General features: G+C 37.6%; 1 protein-coding gene across 1 annotated transcript in view; it reads right to left on the reverse strand.

Moving 5' to 3' along the window:
* Positions 1-20,594, reverse strand: part of pex7 (peroxisomal biogenesis factor 7) — a gene marked incomplete at its 5' end in the record, with an annotated part of 198,821 nt that overhangs the window by 19,556 nt on the left and 158,671 nt on the right. Inside the window, 1 exon segment of the mRNA NM_001015954.2 lies at positions 19,971-20,070. Coding sequence (NP_001015954.1) covers positions 19,971-20,070 — 100 coding nt within the window.

Here is a 20,594-nt window from a genome sequence, read left to right on the forward strand (position 1 = left end):
CTTGGCAATCATTGAGATGTTTTTTAGCAAAATTGAGACGAGCCATAATGTTCTTTTTGCTTAAAAGTGGTTTGCGCCTTGGAAATCTGCCATGCAGGCTGTTTTTGCCCAGTCTCTTTCTTATGGTGGAGTCGTGAACACTGACCTTAATTGAGGCAAGTGAGGCCTGCAGTTCTTTAGATGTTGTCCTGGGGTCTTTTGTGGCCTCTCGGATGAGTTGTCTCTGCGCTCTTGGGGTAATTTTGGTCGGCCGGCCACTCCTGGAAAGGTTCACCACTGTTCCATATTTTTGCCATTTGTGGATAATGGCTCTCACTGTGGTTTGCTGGAGTCCCAAAGCTTTAGAAATGGCTTTATAACCTTTACCAGACTGATAGATCTCAATTACTTTTGTTCTCATTTGTTCCCGAATTTCTTTGGATCTTGGCATGATGTCTAGCTTTTGAGGTGCTTTTGGTCTACTTCTCTTTGTCAGGTAGCTCCTATTTAAGTGATTTCTTGATTGAAACAGGTGTGGCAGTAATCAGGCCTGGGGGTGACTACAGAAATTGAACTCAGGTGTGCTAAACCACAGTTAAGTTATTTTTTAACAAGGGGGGCAATCACTTTTTCACACAGGGTCATGTAGAGTAACTGGAGAATGTCCATGGAGGTGTCACATAAGAAATGAACCGCATTAAGGAGCCATCTTCGACAGGGATGGTGGTCCACTTGGCTAAGTAAGCAAAGGGAGCATTGACTTAATGTTGGGGCCACCCTGCAAAATTCTATTTTCAGACATTCGTGCACCCTCAACGTGAAATCATGGGTGACCAGCGACTAGTCCAAAATCGTGGATCACTCACAATTTTTTTTTTCCATCAATAGATGGGATTTGGCCTTTTTTTGGTTTGGCAATACAGGTACTGACAACGTTTTATCCAAATGTATAACATAACTGAAATTATATTGTTTCAAAACCATAGTTAAACACATAGTTATATAGAGCAAACACTATACCATAAAAAATAAGAATATGGATTCTACAGTGTGAGAAGGTTGGGGGGAAGTGTACCCCCAAATGTATATACTATCCAAGATTGCCAGGTTTTTTCAAACTGAGCATATTTGTTCAGGATAATACTAGTTAATTTTTTGTTTACAAAAATCCAATCTATTTTTGCTTTAAGGGATCACCTACAATTTTAAGTGCCTCCCGCAACCAACCCTTTTGCAGGCCTCCTCTTCTTTCAAGTCCTCTGGTGCCCATAGGGTCTGCACCCTCTATAGTTGCACTGCTAATAATAACTCTTCAAGTTATAGCACCTAGTACCAGACTGGTAATGCTTAGTATTTGTGCTCTAAATTTACATCTCAGGTATTATTACTAAAAGTGCAATTTTCAAATACAAATTGCATAATGCAATATTTTACCCTAGAATTCCAGCATAATTGCAGAAACAGGTGACCATCTCAATATGCAAATAATTAATCAATAAGGACCCTTTGGCTTTTTCTGAGTTCCTTATAATCAAATTATGATTTAATTTATTATTTGTTCCTATATTTATATGTTTCCTTTATTTTTACCTTCTTGATTGTTGCTTTATAACATTTGTTTTAGCATTTATATGTTTTAAAAGAAGCTTCTGTGCCCACTGAGTTTTTAAAAGCATTCCCCTTCATTCCTATTAACGTCCTTACTTCTGAGTTAAAGGAGAAGGAAAGTCATTTTGGCATTTTATTGCCAATAGATTTGCCACATTACTGCCACCTAGAACACTTTTTTTATTCTGCAGAAAGCATTACCTTAACTAAGTAAAGAGCCCTAGAGCTTTCTCTGTTTGCTTAAGATTGCGGCTGCCATTTTAGCTTGGTCTTCTTAGCTTCTTACTGTATAGCTCTAGCAGTTATAGCTCAGATTACACATTCCTAAGGGAGGGGGGAGGGAGTTCTTAGCATTCTTATGGGAGGGGGGAGCAGGAGAGGGAAGATAGGAGAGAACTGCCAAGACTCTGGTCCCTGAAATGAAGAAACTTTCTGAGAGAGGAAGTCAAATACACAAAGAACATGTTTTCAAAAAAGGAGACAAGAAATCCTGTGTTTCTTTTGAAAGAGGACTCAGTGCAGCTTTTCTGTGAGTGCTTATGGCTGTATTTACATAGACCTTTCTGATAAAGCTTACTTAGTTTTTACCTTTCCTTCTCCTTTAAACCACATAAGATTGGTCCTTAACACTTTAACTTCACCTTTTTAAAAAAATAAATTGAGAAAAGCTCGCTGAATATCTGTTTGAAGGACAATAATTTCTGTTCTGTCTTTTTAACTGAAAACCTCAAATCCCAGTCTATGCACTTAAGTACATATTCTAAAGTCTTTGTTGACCTAGTGTTTGTTTGCTTTTTGCAACCAACATTAAATGAGATGATATTATGGTCACTATTACCAAGGTGTTCTAATAAATTACTTAATTACTAAACTTTAAAGTGTTCTAATACCTTAGCACATTTGAGTTCTGAATTATTATAGATCATGAAAAACTATGAGCAGTATACAGTACTGTATACTACTGGCTTCTGAGGAACTGGCTGTTGTTTGCCACAAAATGCATTAAGTCTGCCTTTTCCCTGCCCATTGTTAAACTTTCATAAATTTGTTTGATTTAAATGCAAAAATGGATACTCCGCATAGGTGCTCATTTTTATTTAGCATATTTCTGGTTAATTGCTGGATCACAATATCCAGTATAGCATGATTTCTGGTTGGGCTCTCAACTGTGACATAAAATGATCATGTACCAAGTTTTAAACTTGTTACCATCAACAGTCAAACAGCACAATAGATATCACGCCCTTTTCAATCAAGACTGAAATTGTTTTTATTAGTTTATTGCTTTTTAAGTAACCTGGGCTGGGGTTAAGAAGGAAAAATGGTGGGTGCTTTATTGCATGCATTAAAATAAGTCTCTATGTTTGTTACATTTGGATCATTTGACTATGGCGTAGTGGGGTGATGTAAAGGCAATTAAGAATTGAGTCTGTCTTGGGTCACATTTTAAAAATGGTAAGCTTTTAGTGTGCACTCATCCCATTCTTCTGCTCACTACCACATCTGATTCACCTGAGAGAAGGCTGGTGTGATTGTTGATACTAAATTGTAGATTAACTCTGTAACCAATTCTTTGTAAGTTGGTAGGTTGCGCTAGGCAGGTTGAATTGTAAGTCATTTGGTTTAAAGTGGCCATACACGTTACAATACTGTTCTTTCCTGCAACCATTGATCGCTCATACCCTCCACTAATGTTCAGAGCTGAATCGTCAGATAAAGCGGTAGAAACAATAGGAATTCTACCCCACCTGATGATTCAGCCCTAAACACTTGCCTTTGCTTGGATGCCTTCAACAGGCCCAATCAAAATTCCTGTTCCTCCAGATTAACGAAAATGCCGATATCCAAGGCTTTCGCAATATTGGTCGCCTCATCAATCCACCATTCACACACTGAATATCGTACAAAACCTTGTGCGTGCATGGCCACCTTTACTTGAACACTTAGATTGTCCCTAATCAGTTGTTCACTGGTAACAAGCTACCTAACCAGGTTTGCATCTTAAAAGGTTTTTATCCCAGAACTGGGCTATTTAAGAAGATGGTGACAAGGTGGAAGATAAACATTACGCCAAAGAGGGAGAGGACCTCCTCTCCATCTTTGGGGTAATGTAAAGTAGGGATTTCAAGGGCAGAAACTTTTAATTTAACAAGGTGGCAACCCTATTTCTCCCATGGATTAACTGCCTAGATAAATAACATTTTGGTCTGTTTAGGACCTCCTTAATTGGGATATTAATACCATGTTTTGGGCTCTACTGATAATTTGACAATTCCTACAAATAGCCTGCCCCCCTATATGGGGGAACTAAGGAGATATTTTTGTAATATTATGATTACAATTGTCTATTTTAGCCCTTAAATCTTTAGCTTTTAGTCAGGAAAGAACACAATATGTGTTAAATATTTTCACAAAGCCTTTATGAAGCCAGTTATTGCATTCTCCCCTAGATAGCTGGCTCTATAGGTTCTGTCCGTCTCCTGCTTAATCTATATTAATACAGACATACTTACATGCAAACACTCATACAAATTTTCTCTTTATTAAATCTCACATGCACGATTTAAAAGGAAATATTCCTATTCACACAGCAGTACAAAGCCAGTATGATAAGCCTCCTAACTTAGAATTTTCATATTAATAGGATGTTCTATCCTACCTATTTTGAAGACTTAGTGAGGATGGAGACTGGCAGTGAATGTGTTCTTAACCTTTCTTTGTTCCTTACCTACATTATTTATATTGCTGTGGCTATAATTCAACACTATTCAGATTTTTCTGTTTAATTTCAACATAAGGTACTGTCCAATAAAAACTTAAAAGATGTGGCATTAAAAAAGTATATTGAAAAACTAAAAAAAAATGCATGGCACTGCTAATCCAGCTATTGAAGAACTACATTTTTATAATCTTCCCTTTAGTGAACCATGAATGCCAGATGTTGAATATGCTTGTCCTAGGGTACACTGTTACAGAAATAGGAGTTTTAGACATTTGTGCAGAGGTAAAGGATGACAAGGGATTTTTTTTTAAACTAAAATACTGATCAGGGAATTATTGCCTTCTGAAATGCTTCTATAATGATTCTGCATGCGTGGGTAGAGGGCTAGTAGTTATCTGAGTGAATACTCGTTTGACAATAAAAATGTACAGTGGCTCGTTTTCGTGCTGTGAATAAACCAGCCTGTAATCTCCATGCCAAGATCAGCGCTGTGATCTCAGCTGAACAAGCCCACTAACTTCTAAATCAATTATACTATTTATTAGCATGCACTTCTTAAATTTTTGTTTGCAGTTTCCTGTTATGAAAGGTTATGTTGGAAATTAAGAAGCAAACATTATTGATAATACTGGTATCAAATAGTAGCATCTTATGTAAATATAGGGGACAAACTTATAATTTATATTTGTAAAAATATGCACAAAAATGTAGTATCATTTAAGTCTATCTATTATTTTAAGTAAAAGTAAATGTCTTCCTCCTGGAACTTAGTATCCCGCATCTTCACATCTGGAACCCCGCAACCTGACATGTTGCATATGGACTAATAGCACAGAGTCATTTTTCTACCATGTTAATTTTCTACAACTTAATTTATTTAACCTACTCACAGTGGACTACTCACTATTTTCTCTACAGGACTATATACAACCCAATGCTCCCATACATTTCCTGGTATTTATTCCATTCCAACTTATTCCAAGTACACTCCCTGGTTCTATTTTCCCCTTTCCATTTCGTTACTCTTTTCCTCTTCTCTTACCCTCTCCATCCATGCTCATCTTTTTCCTAGTATTAAACTGAGTTGAAGCTACATTACTAAATTGTTCTATTTGTGGCTATATCTATACCCTGCAGACACTACTGCTACACTGTTATGTCTATGCTCCTTTTTTGACTATTTTCACCAATAAAAACTCTCAATAATTTATACTGATGAGGAAAGTGTAAGGAGCAAATAGAGCAAAAGTTCTGCTTTTCACATCTTAGTTCTGAGTGCTACTCTCCTGTGTACAGCCCGAAATTTCCCCGAAAGACCTGAATTATTTACTATGTAAACAGTGTTATTTAGAAATAAAAAGTACACCATCAAAATCATGACAGTATCCCTTTAAGTATTTTGGGCTCTCTGCCAAAAGCCTACTTATCTAATTAAGCTTGAGAAACTTTGTATCTTTTTTGGCATTCAGTGCCAAAGGGACTTTTCAATAAGAATCTGGGAGTGCGGGCTGTTAAATTCTCATTGATGCAGTCCTCGTTTTGACTTCTTATATCCCAATCATTGTAGTGCAACCATTTCTGGCAGCTGGAGAGATTTGCTCCAACTAGTGCTTCCAACAGAAGCACTAGTTATGAAAATGTCTCAATTGCACAAATCACTGGGGTCTGTAGTTAGATTTGTGTATTATTCATTTTAGGAGATAGTTTTCCTATTTACTTCACTATTGACAAAAAAAGTTGATAATTTTTCTTATATCCTTGATATTAGTAGAGCATATAAATTCATCAATTCCACCTACAGAAAAGACATTAATCTGTGGAATCTGTTCATACTTTAATTACATACAGGCTTTTATAGCCAAAAACCATTTCTTACACAAGATTACTAAAACAATTGCAATGGAAAAGATGAATTACCAAAACAAGACCTAAATGATATTTGATGACTGTAAAGAATGGACAGTAGGAGGTAATCCACATTAACAAAAAAAAATATAACAGTAAACACAACAAGCAAAGGTTAAACACACATGTAGTAACAAGATAAATGGAAATGGTGTAGTATGTTTAGTGTTTCAGCTATGATATTGCCACATCATTTTACACTTGGGATGATAATCCCAATGTGATGAACACATCTCTATGCACTTTTTTGCAGCTACAAGCTGGGCCACACTTTCTTCTCTGATCTCACAAATTTGGAAACTACATACAATTACTCCTTTCCTCTGATCTCCATTATAAGCAGGTTTCTGTAGATGCCTTCCATCTGGTTTGCAAGGTATAATTGCTGCTTTAATCTTCGTAAATTAATTTTCTAAAATCAGCTCTTCTCACTATTGGCTTTCAGGAGTGGTAACCTATGGGGTTGGAATGGGAGCTCCAGAGTTAGTGGTGTTGTACTTGGTGCAAAACCAGAGCAGCTTATGCATATTAAAATTTTAACCTGTATTGAGTTACCTTGAGTAGGGCTAGCACCAGAGAAATTATTACTTGAACCATTTATCTAAACAAAATCATAATTTTACAGTACCAGAACAATAAGCACCAAGTCATTGGTTTAGATATATAGATGAAGCCTGGGTCAAATTTGAAATGCACAGGAATAAAATTGGGGAACCAGCCATAATTTTTTTTTTAATTTGAAATTTTTATTGATTTTATAGAAAAGAAGAACACAATCAACAGGTCAGCTATACAGATAAACAGCTTTTCCTTCTTATACACAGCATAACTAATGCTCTTGAAAGCAATATCAGATTTTGGTACTTTCAAATAAATTTAGGAAAATCAGAAAGTCTTCAACTCATACACAATAGCCCCACAGAATGGAACATTCCGTTCCCATTTAAAAAAGCACAATCACATATCAAATATTTAGGAATAACATTACACCATAAAGATCTACAGTATATAAGCTGCACATCAGACACTATTTACATCAAATAGAACAAGAAATGCAGAAATGGCTTAATACCTATTTTTCTAGGCAGAATTCATCTGATAAAATCTTTCCAAAGTTAGTATACAAAATCCAGATGCTGCCATGCTGAATTTTACCTAAAGACTGTAAAAGAAGTCAGTGCAACCCATATATGGAACAAAATGCACCCCAGAATTAGTATTTTTAATTTACAACAAACTAAAACACCAGGAGGCGTTAACCTTCCGAATATAGCAGAATATAACGAAGCAGCAATTCTATGCTTTGCAGGAGTCTGGTTACATCATAGCAACAGATGAAATCTTAGTGGAAGGACCGTCCATGTTTTACATACCCCCCTTCGAAACATCTAACAAGAAATTCAAAACAACCCTCTTTTTATACACACTTATAAGGCCTGGCACTCACTCAGAAAAAGGTACGACTTTTCTCCCTGCAACTCGATGCACCTGACATGGATAGGAAACAAGGACTTTACACCAGGTCATAATGTACTATTCCTAACCAGGCACTAATTAGGATTGAAGAACATCAAAGATCTAGCCACAGAAAATCACGCCATAGCACCTATTGCAAATCTAACACAAACATATCCCTTTATAAGGGATCAACTTTTACCAATATCACAATCACTACATTTTGCTAGGCAAAAACTAACACAATTAACAGATAAAGACAAAAATAATCCTTTAGATCTACTTTGGATAAGACACGAAACTGTGAAATCAACCTCACAAGTACACAAACAACTTATCAATCAATTGTAAATATAAATAGCCACAGAAAAAAAATTAAGAAGTGGACAGAACTAATCACTCAAACAGGTATGATAAGACATACACCAATACCATGCTCATATCAAGAAATATTCCTGGAAATCTTACACCAGTCATACCTCACTTAAAGGATTTTATATAGGAACGGCCTGAACAGACAAGTGTATAATATGTGGCAATCCCAGAGCAGATTTTATACATTGTTTATGGTCATGTCCACACATACAACAATTTTGGAAGGAAATTGCCAGTTGCTGGGAAAAACTATCAGGGAAAACCCTTAACATTACCCCGGGCAATATTTACACAAATTACACAATTATTCTCATTGTTATTTCAAATTAAGACATTTAATTAAAAAAAAAATTGAAGCTCATGAGGTTACAGCCTTCACTGAACACATGCACTCAATAGATAAAACATCAACATTACAAGAGAAGATGTGAAAGAACAAGAAACTGGCATTTTTGTACTTTGCAATATTCATCAGAGGGGGGGAAACCTGAACACTACTGAAGTATACAGGAGAAATACTCATATTGATTAGGATTTGCTGTTTGATTCCCAGCATCCTCTGCAACATAAACTGGGGGTTAAAAGTTCTCCACGCCAACAGGCTGAAACAATGACAACCAATGAGTCCAAGGACAAGTAAAATAAGTATCTCAAATGAGCTTTGAAAACTTGTGGATACCCAGACTGGACCTTTGTCAAAACAAAATCAAGGTCAAGCAAAAACACTAGACCAACATACGCAGATGAAGATACATTGCAAGCGAAATAACAAATTCATCCCTTATGTGGCTGGAATATTGTTTTAACACACATCCTTGTGTTTTTCAAACCAAATAATACTCTGAGACAGAAGCTGGTACACCCAAAAGACCCAACTCCAAAGCACACTCCTTTGAGAACAACAATGGGCATATTTTGAACAGAGAAGACAGATGGTTTGTAAGAGGAGTGAAGGAGGTCATTTATGCAAAATCAGAAAACTATTGATAAACAGAAAGGAACTTGCAAACTCAATTGTTAGCAATGTGCAATGCCACTTTGACATCCTTACCCTGGTGGTTTTGCAACAATTCACACTAGTTGTGTATATTAAAAAATAAACTTCTGTCTCACAGAGGATCATGACACTATTGTCGATCACAATTTACACATCTGTGAGTTTCATCTAACACCTACCTGAATAGTTTAATGGAACCATTGTGATTAGATGTTGGCGAATGGATTTACCCTTATGGTTTTAAATGCCAGGGAATTCCAAACCACTCAGTTATACTGAAGAAGCAGATCAGAAAAGTGATAAAAACATTCAAGAATTGGTGAACAGCCTCTTTGAAATCTTTCAGTACCTGCCACACTGGTTGTCCAGAGGTTAATAGTAGGGCTGCAACATCCCCTTAATCACTTAGATTTCCTTCTCCTCCTGTAACCCACTCGGCCCCCTCCATCAGGAATTTGCTTTGATTTCTAGCTTGCCAGACATGCTCAGTTGTTCTAAGCTCAGATTACTAAAAACGCCCTCCAGTCTAGCAGCCAGTGAAGAGATGGCATTGCTGGTTCCCATAGAAACTCAGCTCTTGCTGTCTGCTTCCATTTTTTTCTCCTGAGCTCAGCTTTACCATTACAGTGCTCAAACAAAGCAGAACTTTTATCAGAGACTGTTCTGCCTGTATTCTTGATGAAATGTATGCTGAATAAGGGTCTGTGTGTATGTATATGCTGTTTGCAGATTTAAATGTATCTGATTATGTATCAGAGGAAAAATGGTCACTGGGTAAAACTGCTATTTGCTTTAGGAAAATGTGATGGTGCTGGCAAACAAAGGGGATATATGCAGTACAAATGGTGCCATTTGGGTGGGGGAGACATGCCCAACTGATATACATTGTAAGCAAATTTAGGCTTTAATTTTCCTTTAAGGTCGAAGCTGGGGAGGGCAAGCAGACAAGCCCAACCTGAACCCGCCCGCAATCCGAAAATGTAGGGCAGAGGTTGTCCAAAACCCACCCGACCTGTGGTTATCAGGCCGGCCCGCAAAACACTACATTTATCCATTATAGTTTTATTAGAATGTGTACTTTCAGAAAGATATGGTTTTTATGGCACATAATACACATACTGGGTGCTTATATTGCAGCAGCCAGAGTGTCAGACTTGAAAATTCATATGCACTTTTTTCATTTGGGTGCCTCTGTAAACCACAGTTTGACAAATCTATGTATGTTCGTCAGTAGACCCCTGGCGTTCATATTCAGGATGTTTTATGCTGGTATGTTATAAAATCTGGGGGGATATAATGTGGTAAATTGCAAGCTTTTATTTCTTATAATTAATTTATGTATAAATTACATAAAATCACTAAACTTAACTTAGCTTTGCTGTTTGGTGCTTTGCCATACAAAGACATATTTACCCATTTCAAATTCTGCAATGTGTATTTTCTAATAAATTTTAGGTTTTCTGGGGTCAGGTAGTATATATTTTGGTAATAAAAATATATGCCATGAAATATGTATGTACTAAAATAATTTTGTGGCCTCTAAATTCTAGATACATTGGTAATCCTATACACAATGGGCATCAAACTGTTCATTGGCCCCTTAGCATTAATATTTAGGATGTTTTGTCTTGGTACCTAATGCTATGTGGGAGATTAAAAGTGGAAAATCGAAATCGTCAATTTTTAGAAATAATTGCAACTCAGTAGAAATACATATTTACTGCTATGTGATTCACCTAAATGTGTACTTTTCAATAATATATGGTTTTGGGGGGTGTCAAAGTTTTTTTTGTGTTTTTACCCCACAAAACATAGGCGGATTTTCCATAAGGCTAGGGGAGGCTAAGCCTCCCCCAAACCTGCTTGGCACATTAAAAAAAAAACCCCAAAAAACCTTCCTTCTTCTTGTGGATTGTCCAATCAGAGCACAGCTTTCTTGACAGACAGTAAAATTGACCAATCACAGATGCACACAGGGATCGGGAGATTTTGCAAACTGGAAGCAGTACGGAACTGAAGACAGAAAAGAAGAATCTGCAGGCTGTAACTTTACCTAAGAACCAACTTTTGCTGCAGATTTCATCCCACAGGTACTATACACAGGTACTATACAGTTCTAAAGAATCACTAGCTGACATTAAATTGTTTTTTGTCTGACCTGACATCTATAATAATTTATAATCTATCCCCTACCCTAACAGATGGAGGGTTAAAAAAAGTTAACTCTTTCCCCTGCAAAAGCTCATTGTGTGTTTATATATTTGTTGTTGTTTTTTGCACTTACTATTTTTTTTTTTGTCATTGTTTTTTTAATTTCTAGTTAGTTACAGTGGGGCCAATGTTGTGTATCAGTGCCAGTGTTATAGTGCCAGGGCCGGAATATCTGCCATCAGTACCCACTGCCTCTCACTGCATATAATGTGCTGGTTTTCTAAATACGGACTGCGTCTCACTGCATATAATGGGGAGTCAGTACCCACTGCCTTTCTTGCTATAAAACTAACATAAACGGGGTGGTTCACTTTTAAGTTAACCTTTAGTATGTTATAGAATTACCTATACCTAGCAACTTTGCAATTGGTCTTCCTAATTAATTTGCCTCTCTTCTGCCTCTTTCCAGATTTCAAATGGGGGCCAAAAAATATTGCTCTGTGAGGCTACCATTTTATTATTATTATAATTTTGTATTACTATTTTTTCCAAGTAGGCCCCTTAACTATTCATATTCCCATCTCTTGTTTAAACCACTACCTGGTTGCTAGGGTAAATAAGACCCTAGCAACCAGATAGCTGCTGAAATACCAAATGGAGAGCTGCTGAACAAAAAGCTAAATAACTGAAAAACCATTAAAAATAAAAGTGAGTTTGAATGCGAACTACCCCGATCACAAACACAAATGTTTGCAGACCCCTTACAGAAGTGCACGTATGAATACCTTTTACATCCTAAGCATTTTAGGGTAAAAAAAAAGCACCCCCCGCACTTTTGTACAGTATCCCTGGGAGTCAGTGGCAACGGCAAGAGGTAGTTGGGAGGTTAATTTTTTACACCAGCAGCGAATCCACTAAGTCTCACATTGGCTGTAGGTCAGTCTGTGTATGGGCCATCTTTAGCCTCCCCAAACAAAAAAGTCACCCTCCGCCTATGCCACAAAAATACAGTAAATGAGTTAATTTTCCTGTAACTAAAGTGATCTCTGAGGCAGTAGGTATGCACCAACTAGCACAATACCTAGTATGCCTTGTATGCACTAAATTCACAATGCCTAGCCCACCCAACCATCACAATTTGTGGTTTTAAAAATATCATACAGGATGTACAGGTTATACTTCTATATTAATCACAAATGTTTTTCCATTTCAGCAGGATTTAGCAAACAAGCATAAATGGACAATAATCCAACAAGATATAGAAAATAGCAGATATTTCTTTCACCAAGATACATAATTTGTCAATCCTCTCTTATGTAATCTAACAATTACAGCCCACCTTACAAGTTAGTCAAGAAAGTCAGTTGTTAAAATTGCAGTATTTCCTTCTCTCTTACTCTTATGAGATCTACCTTTATCAGTTTTTTTTTAAATGACTATGTTAAAAAAAATGTAAATGTTAAAATAGTAAGGGGCAAATTTATTACAATCTGAGATTACAGTTTACCACAGAAAAATTCACCCACTTTCTATTAATTTCTAGGGGATTTGTAGAAGCGTATTATCAATGGGAGAAACTTAAGAGTTCACCATTTGATAAATACAAAAATAAATAGAAAGTTGGTAAATTTTTCTCTGGTGAGCTCTAATCTCGCATTTTGATAAATCTGCCCCTAAGTGTTATTTACACTCTAAACAAAAGGTATAGGGGCCTATTCACAAAGGGTAGTTATATAGTTTATAGTTTTATGCGTTAAAAAGTGCTCGTTAATTAAGTAACGATTCATCAAAGTAATTTCGCATGCGTTACTACTCATATCTCAATTATCGCAAAGTGTTATGTCCATCGCACTGAGATAATTATCTAATAGAAATAATACTAACATGTAATTCACAGACATATTTTAAGCATTAAAAGCATGAAATATTGTGCTAATTTGTGCTAATATTAACACCTACTAGGAGTGGGCATTACTAAAAAAAACATTGCGGTTCATGAGCATTTGTGAAGACAAGATGGAGTTTGCAGTCGGATTTTTGTTAAATTGTGAAGAAAAGAATCAACTACAGTGGAGTTTTCTATTGGATTAAGGTCCGGAGACTGACTAGGCCACTCCATGACCTTAATGTGCTTCTTCTTGAGCCACTCCTTTGTTGCCTTTGCTGTATGTTTTGGGTCATTGTCGTGCTGGAACACCCATCCACGACCCATTTTCAGTTTCCTGGCAGAGGGAAGGAGGTTGTCGTTCAGGATTTCACGATACATGGCTCCGTCCATTTTCCCGTCAATGCAAATAAGTTGTCCTGTGCCCTTAGCAGAAAAACACCCCCAAAGCAAAATGTTTCCACCCCCATGTTTGACGGTGGGGACGGTGTTTTGGGGGTCATAGGCAGCATTTTTCTTCCTCCAAACACAGCGAGTTGAGTTAATGCCAAAGAGCTCTATTTTGGTCTCATCAGACCACAGCACCTTCTCCCAGTCACTCACAGAATCATTCAGGTGTTCATTGGCAAACTTCAGACGGGCCTGCACATGTGCCTTCTTGAGCAGGGGGACCTTGCGAGCCCTGCAGGATTTTAATCCATTGCGGTGTAATGTGTTTCCAATGGTTTTCTTGGTGACTGTGGTCCCTGCTAATTTGAGGTCATTAACTAGCTCCTCCCGTGTAGTTCTAGGATGCTTTTTCACCTTTCTCAGAATCATTGACACCCCACGAGGTGAGATCTTGCGTGGAGCCCCAGAGCGAGGTCGATTGATGGTCATTTTGTGCTCCTTCCATTTTCGAACAATCGCACCAACAGTTGTCACCTTCTCTCCCAGCTTCTTGCTAATGGTTTTGTAGCCCATTCCAGCCTTGTGCAGGTCTACAATTTTGTCTCTGACATCCTTGGACAGCTCTTTGGTCTTTCCCATGTTGGAGAGTTTGGAGTCTGCTTGATTGATTGATTCTGTGGACAGGTGTCTTTTATACAGGTGACTAGTTAAGACAGGTGTCCTTAATGAGGTTGACTAATTGAGTAGAAGTGTCTAACCACTCTGTGGGAGCCAGAACTCTTAATGGTTGGTTCCTCCACTGTATGTGATCGTCCTAGAGTGATGCATGCTCGAGTTTTCATTTTCAGAACGGTAGTTTTCAGAAAGTAATGTTTACATGCGTAACAGCGTGGGCTAATATTGTGTGCTTCGAAATAATGCCACAGGACGTAGAATCTAAGTCCAGTGTATAAAAGTACCTAAGTGCCACAGGACGTAGATTATACATCCTGCTGCACTTCCAGATTTGGAAGTGGAGGAGCAGCTTTTCAAGCTGCTCCTTCATTCCCCGCTCGTTCCCCAGCCCCTAGACAACGAGCAGAGGGGGGGAACGAGTGACCCCTGGGGCGCGATCGCCCAGGGGCCCCATAGGAAAAGTCGGGCACGCCGTTTGTGTGTGCCAGACACTTCCTGCTTCACCCTCCCTCCGTCTGAAGATCTGGCAGGGAGAAGCTGCAGCTCGGCTCCTGGGTCCTTTCTCCCACCACCAGAGGAACTGTGTGCTTGCTTGTCCCAGGTAAGTGTTAAAAAACACACACACACACAATACACTAATACACACTTATACTTACACTTACACACAAACACATACATTTTGGGGGGGTTTCACAGCACTTACACTTACTTGCACACACACATACACACAAAACACATTTTATCTTGTGTACACACACACTTATGTAATTTTGTAATTTTTTTTTTTTAATAGCATCATTTTTATTCTTGCCTGAAAAAAATGTTTTATTGCCATTGCGGATAGCGTATTCGCTAACCGCACTGCGCAATACCTTTTGTGTATTATTTTGGTGTTTTTATCATATTTTCTGTGATTTTGGTGCATTTTTAGTAATTTTATTGCATTTTCAGTTATGCATAGTTGTTGTTCGCTTGAATTTGTTTGTAAAACCAAAATACTCAAACTGTGATTCTGACTGCAGATATCACTAAGAAAAAAACTGATTTTAGTGATTTTTTTGGGGATTGTAGCAATTTTACTGCATTTCACATTGTTCTTTGTTACTTGTCTTTGCACATGGACATTTTTTCTGCTGTATTTTAATTTGGCTTCCTCTGTACCCCACATAGTTTGGTAAACCTATGCATATAGGGCATCAAACTGTCTAGTAGACCCCTGGCGTTCATATTTAGAACATTTTATGTTGGTACATTATGAAATGTGGGGGTACATAATGGGGCAAAATGCAAGCTTTGTGACAATTTTCAGAAATGTTATAAAAACCGTTCTGTTTAGCATAGTTTTCTAGTTTGGTAGTTTGTGGTAGAAAGATGTGTTTACCCATTTTTGTTTTGTCAGAATGTGTATTTTTGTAAAATATATGGCTTTCTAGGGTCTCCGTACTGTTAGGGGGTCTTATGGCACATAATACACATACCGGGTGCAAAAACTGCACAAGCCGGAGCGTCATATGTAAAAATTCATATGCACTATTTTTATTTGGGTGCCCCTGTACACCACATAGTTTGGTAAATCTATGCATATAGGGCATCAAACTGTTCAGTAAACCCCTGGCATTGATATTTAGAATGTTTTATGTTGATACGTTACAAAATGTGGGGCTACATAATGAAGTAAAATGAAAGCTTTGTGACAATTTTCAGAAATGTTATAAAAAAACGTTCTTTTTAGCATAGCTTTGTAGTTTGGTAGTTTGCAGTAGAAAGATGTATTTACCCATTTTTGTTTTGTCAGAATGTGTACTTTCAGAATATATATGGTTTTCTAGGGTCTCCGTACTGTTAGGGGGTCTTATGGCATATAATACACATGCTGGTATATTGCAGCATATTCACTTTGTATCCACTAACTTCCATTTGGGGTCTCTAAATGCCAGATACATCGGTGATCCTATGCACAGTGGGTATCAAACTGTTCAGCGGACCCTTGGCTTTCATATTTAGGACGTGTTTTCTTGGTAACTAATGTTATGTGGGTGGTAAGGTGCTTGATAGTGAAAGGTTTGATGTGATTTTCAGGTATTTCATCAAAACCAGCAATTTTGGCAAAGCAATGCGACTCTGTAGTTTGGAGTAGAAAGACATGGGTACCCATTTTGAATTTACCCGAATGTGTACTTTCTGAAAATATATGGTTTTGGGGGGTCAACGTGTTTTTTTGTGTTTTTACCCCACAAAAATCCAGTTATTTTGTTGAATTTTCAGTAGCAAGAGAGATCTTCAGGGCAATTTGTATGTACTAACTTCCTTTTGGGGTCTCTACATGCCAGATCCTATGCACATTGGGCATCAAAGTGTTCAGTGGACCCTTGGCTTTCATATTTAGGATGTGTTTTCTTGGTGCCTAATGTTATGTGGGAGTTAAGGAGCTTGAAAGTGGAAGGTTTGATGCGATTTTCAGGTATTTTATCAAAACTGCCAATTTTGGGAAAGCGTTGCGACTGTAGTTTGGAGTAGAATGACGTGGATACCCATTTTGAATTTACCCAAATGTGTACTTTCCGAAAATACATGGTTTTGCGGGGTCAATGTGTTTTTACCCCACAGAAAATGCAGTAAACATGCTGAATTTTCAGTAGATAAAGAGATCTCTGGGGCAATTTGTATGTACTAACTTCCTTTTGGAGTCTCTAAATTCCAGATACTTTGGTAATCCTATGCACAATGGGCATCAAACTGTTCGGTGGACCCATGGCTTTCATATTTAGGATGTGTTTTCTTGGTACCTAATGTTATGTAGGAGATAAGGTGCTTGAAAGTGGAAGCTTTGAGGTGACTTTTTTGAATTTTCATAATTTTTTTTTATAGAAACTGCTGAATTCAGGAAAGCATTGCCGTTTAGTGCTTAGGAGATGGAAGACACGGTTACCCATTTTGGATTCGGTAAAATATGTACATTTCAAAAATATTTGGTTTCCTGGGGTAAACCTAATGTTCCAGGATTTTTGGCTTTGGAATCTAAAGTACACCGTATTCTGCTGTGATGCTTTGAAAATTTAGTTATAAACTGCTGGGAGTTTTTGATCCATAGAAGTCAGAAATCTCCATAAAACCATACATATAGTATATACTATATATATACTATACTATACGGGAGACATGAGGCTTTCCAAATCAGTTGAATTTTTGTCCATAAAATAAAAGATGTTTCTGGTATAAATCCCTATATCATGAAAAATATCAAATTTCCTTTTTGTTTTGTAGTACGAGCTCTAAATCTCGTTCCAGAAGTGGAAATATACAAAAACTCTGGCAGATTTGGAAATCTCAGGTTCTCCTAAAAAAACTATATATAGTTTGCCTACCTAAACTTAACCCTTCTCCCAGTAAAAGCTCCTAAAGAGCACAGAATGTTTACAAAATGTCAAAATGTCTGCTGGCACTTAAAGGGTTAAAATATTGCTTAAAAATATGTCATCACAACATAAATAACGACAATAAAATAGCTTCTTAATTCAGACAAGTGTCTTTTTTGTGAATCGATTGTTAATTCTCAAAATATAAGAAGTGATAATATTTTCAACGCATGCTAAAAATAACACTCGTTTTTTCGGTCTGTAGTGAATTGGCCCCATGGTGTTTAACATACCTTTCTCAAATTATTTCTCTAAAAAGTTACTTACAGATCAATACAGACAGAATTGCAATTATATACACATACAGTGGCTTGCAAAAGTATTCGGCCCCCTTGAACTTTTCCACATTTTGTCACATTACAGCCACAAACATGAATCAATTTTATTGGAATTCCACGTGAAAGACCAAAGTGGTGTACACGTGAGAAGTGGAACAAAAATCATACATGATTTTACATTAACATTTATTTATAAAGCGCCAACATATTCCGCAGCGCTGTACAATAAGTGATTCCAAACATTTTTTACAAATAAATAACTGCAAAGTGGGGTGTGCGTAATTATTCAGCCCCCTGAGTCAATACTTTGTAGAACCACCTTTTGCTGCAATTACAGCTGCCAGGCTTTTAGGGTATGTCTCTACCAGCTTTGCACATCTAGAGACTGAAATCCTTGCCCATTCTTCTTTGCAAAACAGCTCCAGCTGAGTCAGATTAGATGGACAGCGTTTGTGAACAGCAGTTTTCAGATCTTGCCACAGATTCTCGATTGGATTTAGATCTGGACTTTGACTGGGCCATTCTAACACATGGATATGTTTTGTTTTAAACCATTCCATTGTTGCCCTGGCTTTATGTTTAGGGTCGTTGTCCTGCTGGAAGGTGAACCTCCGCCCCAGTCTCAAGTCTTTTGCAGACTCCAAGAGGTTTTCTTCCAAGATTGCCCTGTATTTGGCTCCATCCATCTTCCCATCAACTCTGACCAGATTCCCTGTCCCTGCTGAAGTGAAGTACCCCCAGAGCATGATGCTGCCACCACCATATTTGACAGTGGGGATGGTGTGTTCAGAGTGATGTGCAGTGTTAGTTTTGCCCCCACACAATGCGTTTTGCATCTTGGCCAAAAAGTTCCATTTTGGTCTCATCTGACCAGAGCACCTTCTTCCACATGTTTGCTGTGTCCCCCACATGGCTTGTGGCAAACTGCAAACGGGACTTCTTATGGTTTTCTGTTAACAATGGCTTTCTTCTTGCCACTCTTCCATAAAGGCCAACTTTGTGCAGTGCACGACTAATAGTTGTCCTATGGACAGATTCCCCCACCTGAACTGTAGATCTCTGCAGCTCGTCCAGAGTCAGCATGGGCCTCTTGGCTGCATTTCTGATCAGCGCTTTCCTTGTTCGGCCTGTGAGTTTAGGTGGACGGCCTTGTCTTGGTAGGTTTACAGTTGTGCCATACTCCTTCCATTTCTGAATAATCGCTTGAACAGTGCTCCGTGGGATGTTCAAGGCTTTGGAAATCTTTTTGTAGCCTAAGCCTGCTTTAAATTTCTCAATAACTTTATCCCTGACCTGTCTGGTGTGTTCTTTGGACTTCATGGTGTTGTTGCTCCCAATATTCTCTTAGACAACCTCTGAGGCCGTCACAGAGCAGCTGTATTTGTACTGACATTAGATTACAAACAGGTGCACTCTATTTAGTCATTAGCACTCATCAGGCAATGTCTATGGGCAACTGACTGCACTCAGACCAAAGGGGGCTGAATAATTACGCACACCCCACTTTGCAGTTATTTATTTGTAAAAAATGTTTGGAATCATGTATGATTTTCGTTCCACTTCTCACGTGTACACCACTTTGTATTGGTCTTTCACGTGGAATTCCAATAAAATTAATTCATGTTTGTGGCTGTAATGTGACAAAATGTGGAAAAGTTCAAGGGGGCCAAATACTTTTGCAAGCCACTGTACATAATTCTTTAGGGCTAATACGGATAGCCATCCACAGTCTGCCAAAAAACTTGACAGGAAGTTACTTATATGCTGTGTATACAGTGTATACAAACATGTTGAATTCTGGGTAGATCCCTTTGCTCTGACTGATGAACAACCATTTATTAATAAAGGTGCAACCAGTTATCAGTTCAAGAAAGATTAAAACGTAGAAAAAATTCTTCAGGGCAGAAAATGTTTATATTGGTGTGAAGAAGTAACTATTAAGCTGGTGCTGTGATACTACCAAGTTAATGCCTTTACACTTCACAGGAGAAGCAGCAATTTAGATTTCCAATTTCCCCCTTAGGTCAAGAAATAATTAAATGAGTTTCAAAGAAACTACAGCAAAGAATGCAGCCAGGATGTGACTTTGCTTAACTTAATGGAGCAGAAATGTTGTGTTTGTCAACTCTATTACCTGTCCAGGTGTGAGGATGCTGAAGTCAAGGCCGCAAACAAATTCCGTGTGATGGTTCACTGTTTCTAGTAATGAGGAAGATTTGGAAAAGTCCCACAACCTTTAAAAAGAAGTGTTCAAATTGAATTTAGTTAATTTCAAAATAACACACTTTGCATAATTATCAATGGCAGGTTTCTAAAATACATTTTTTTAAAATACAAAATAGCCAAGGAAATATAATACAGAAGTGTACTACTCACATTGTAGAGATTATTGTGCAAAATATCTGTAATAAGAGCAAGATCTGCCACCAGCAAGGAAGAGAATATAGAGAAATCACAACCAACAAATCTATGGGTTCTCACTAGCAGATTATGCATATTCTTCCATGTATCTCAAAACAACAATCATAGTTTCTTTTCAAAACATAATTGCTCACAAATATTTTATATAATAGGCAGTCGCACTATACAAAATAGATCAAATTTTAATTATTAAGTTCAGGATGTGTCAATGCATAGCAATAAAAAACATATAAATACTATGAAGGTTTGGGAACCCTGGTATACTTATTCCTTTCCAAATGTAAATAATTTATTTTCATTTATGTCCTAGACCAAATGCCGAAATAATGCTCAAGAT

This window comes from Xenopus tropicalis, chromosome 5 (genome assembly GCF_000004195.4).
Source record: "Xenopus tropicalis strain Nigerian chromosome 5, UCB_Xtro_10.0, whole genome shotgun sequence".
Classification (NCBI taxonomy): Eukaryota; Metazoa; Chordata; class Amphibia; order Anura; family Pipidae; genus Xenopus; species Xenopus tropicalis.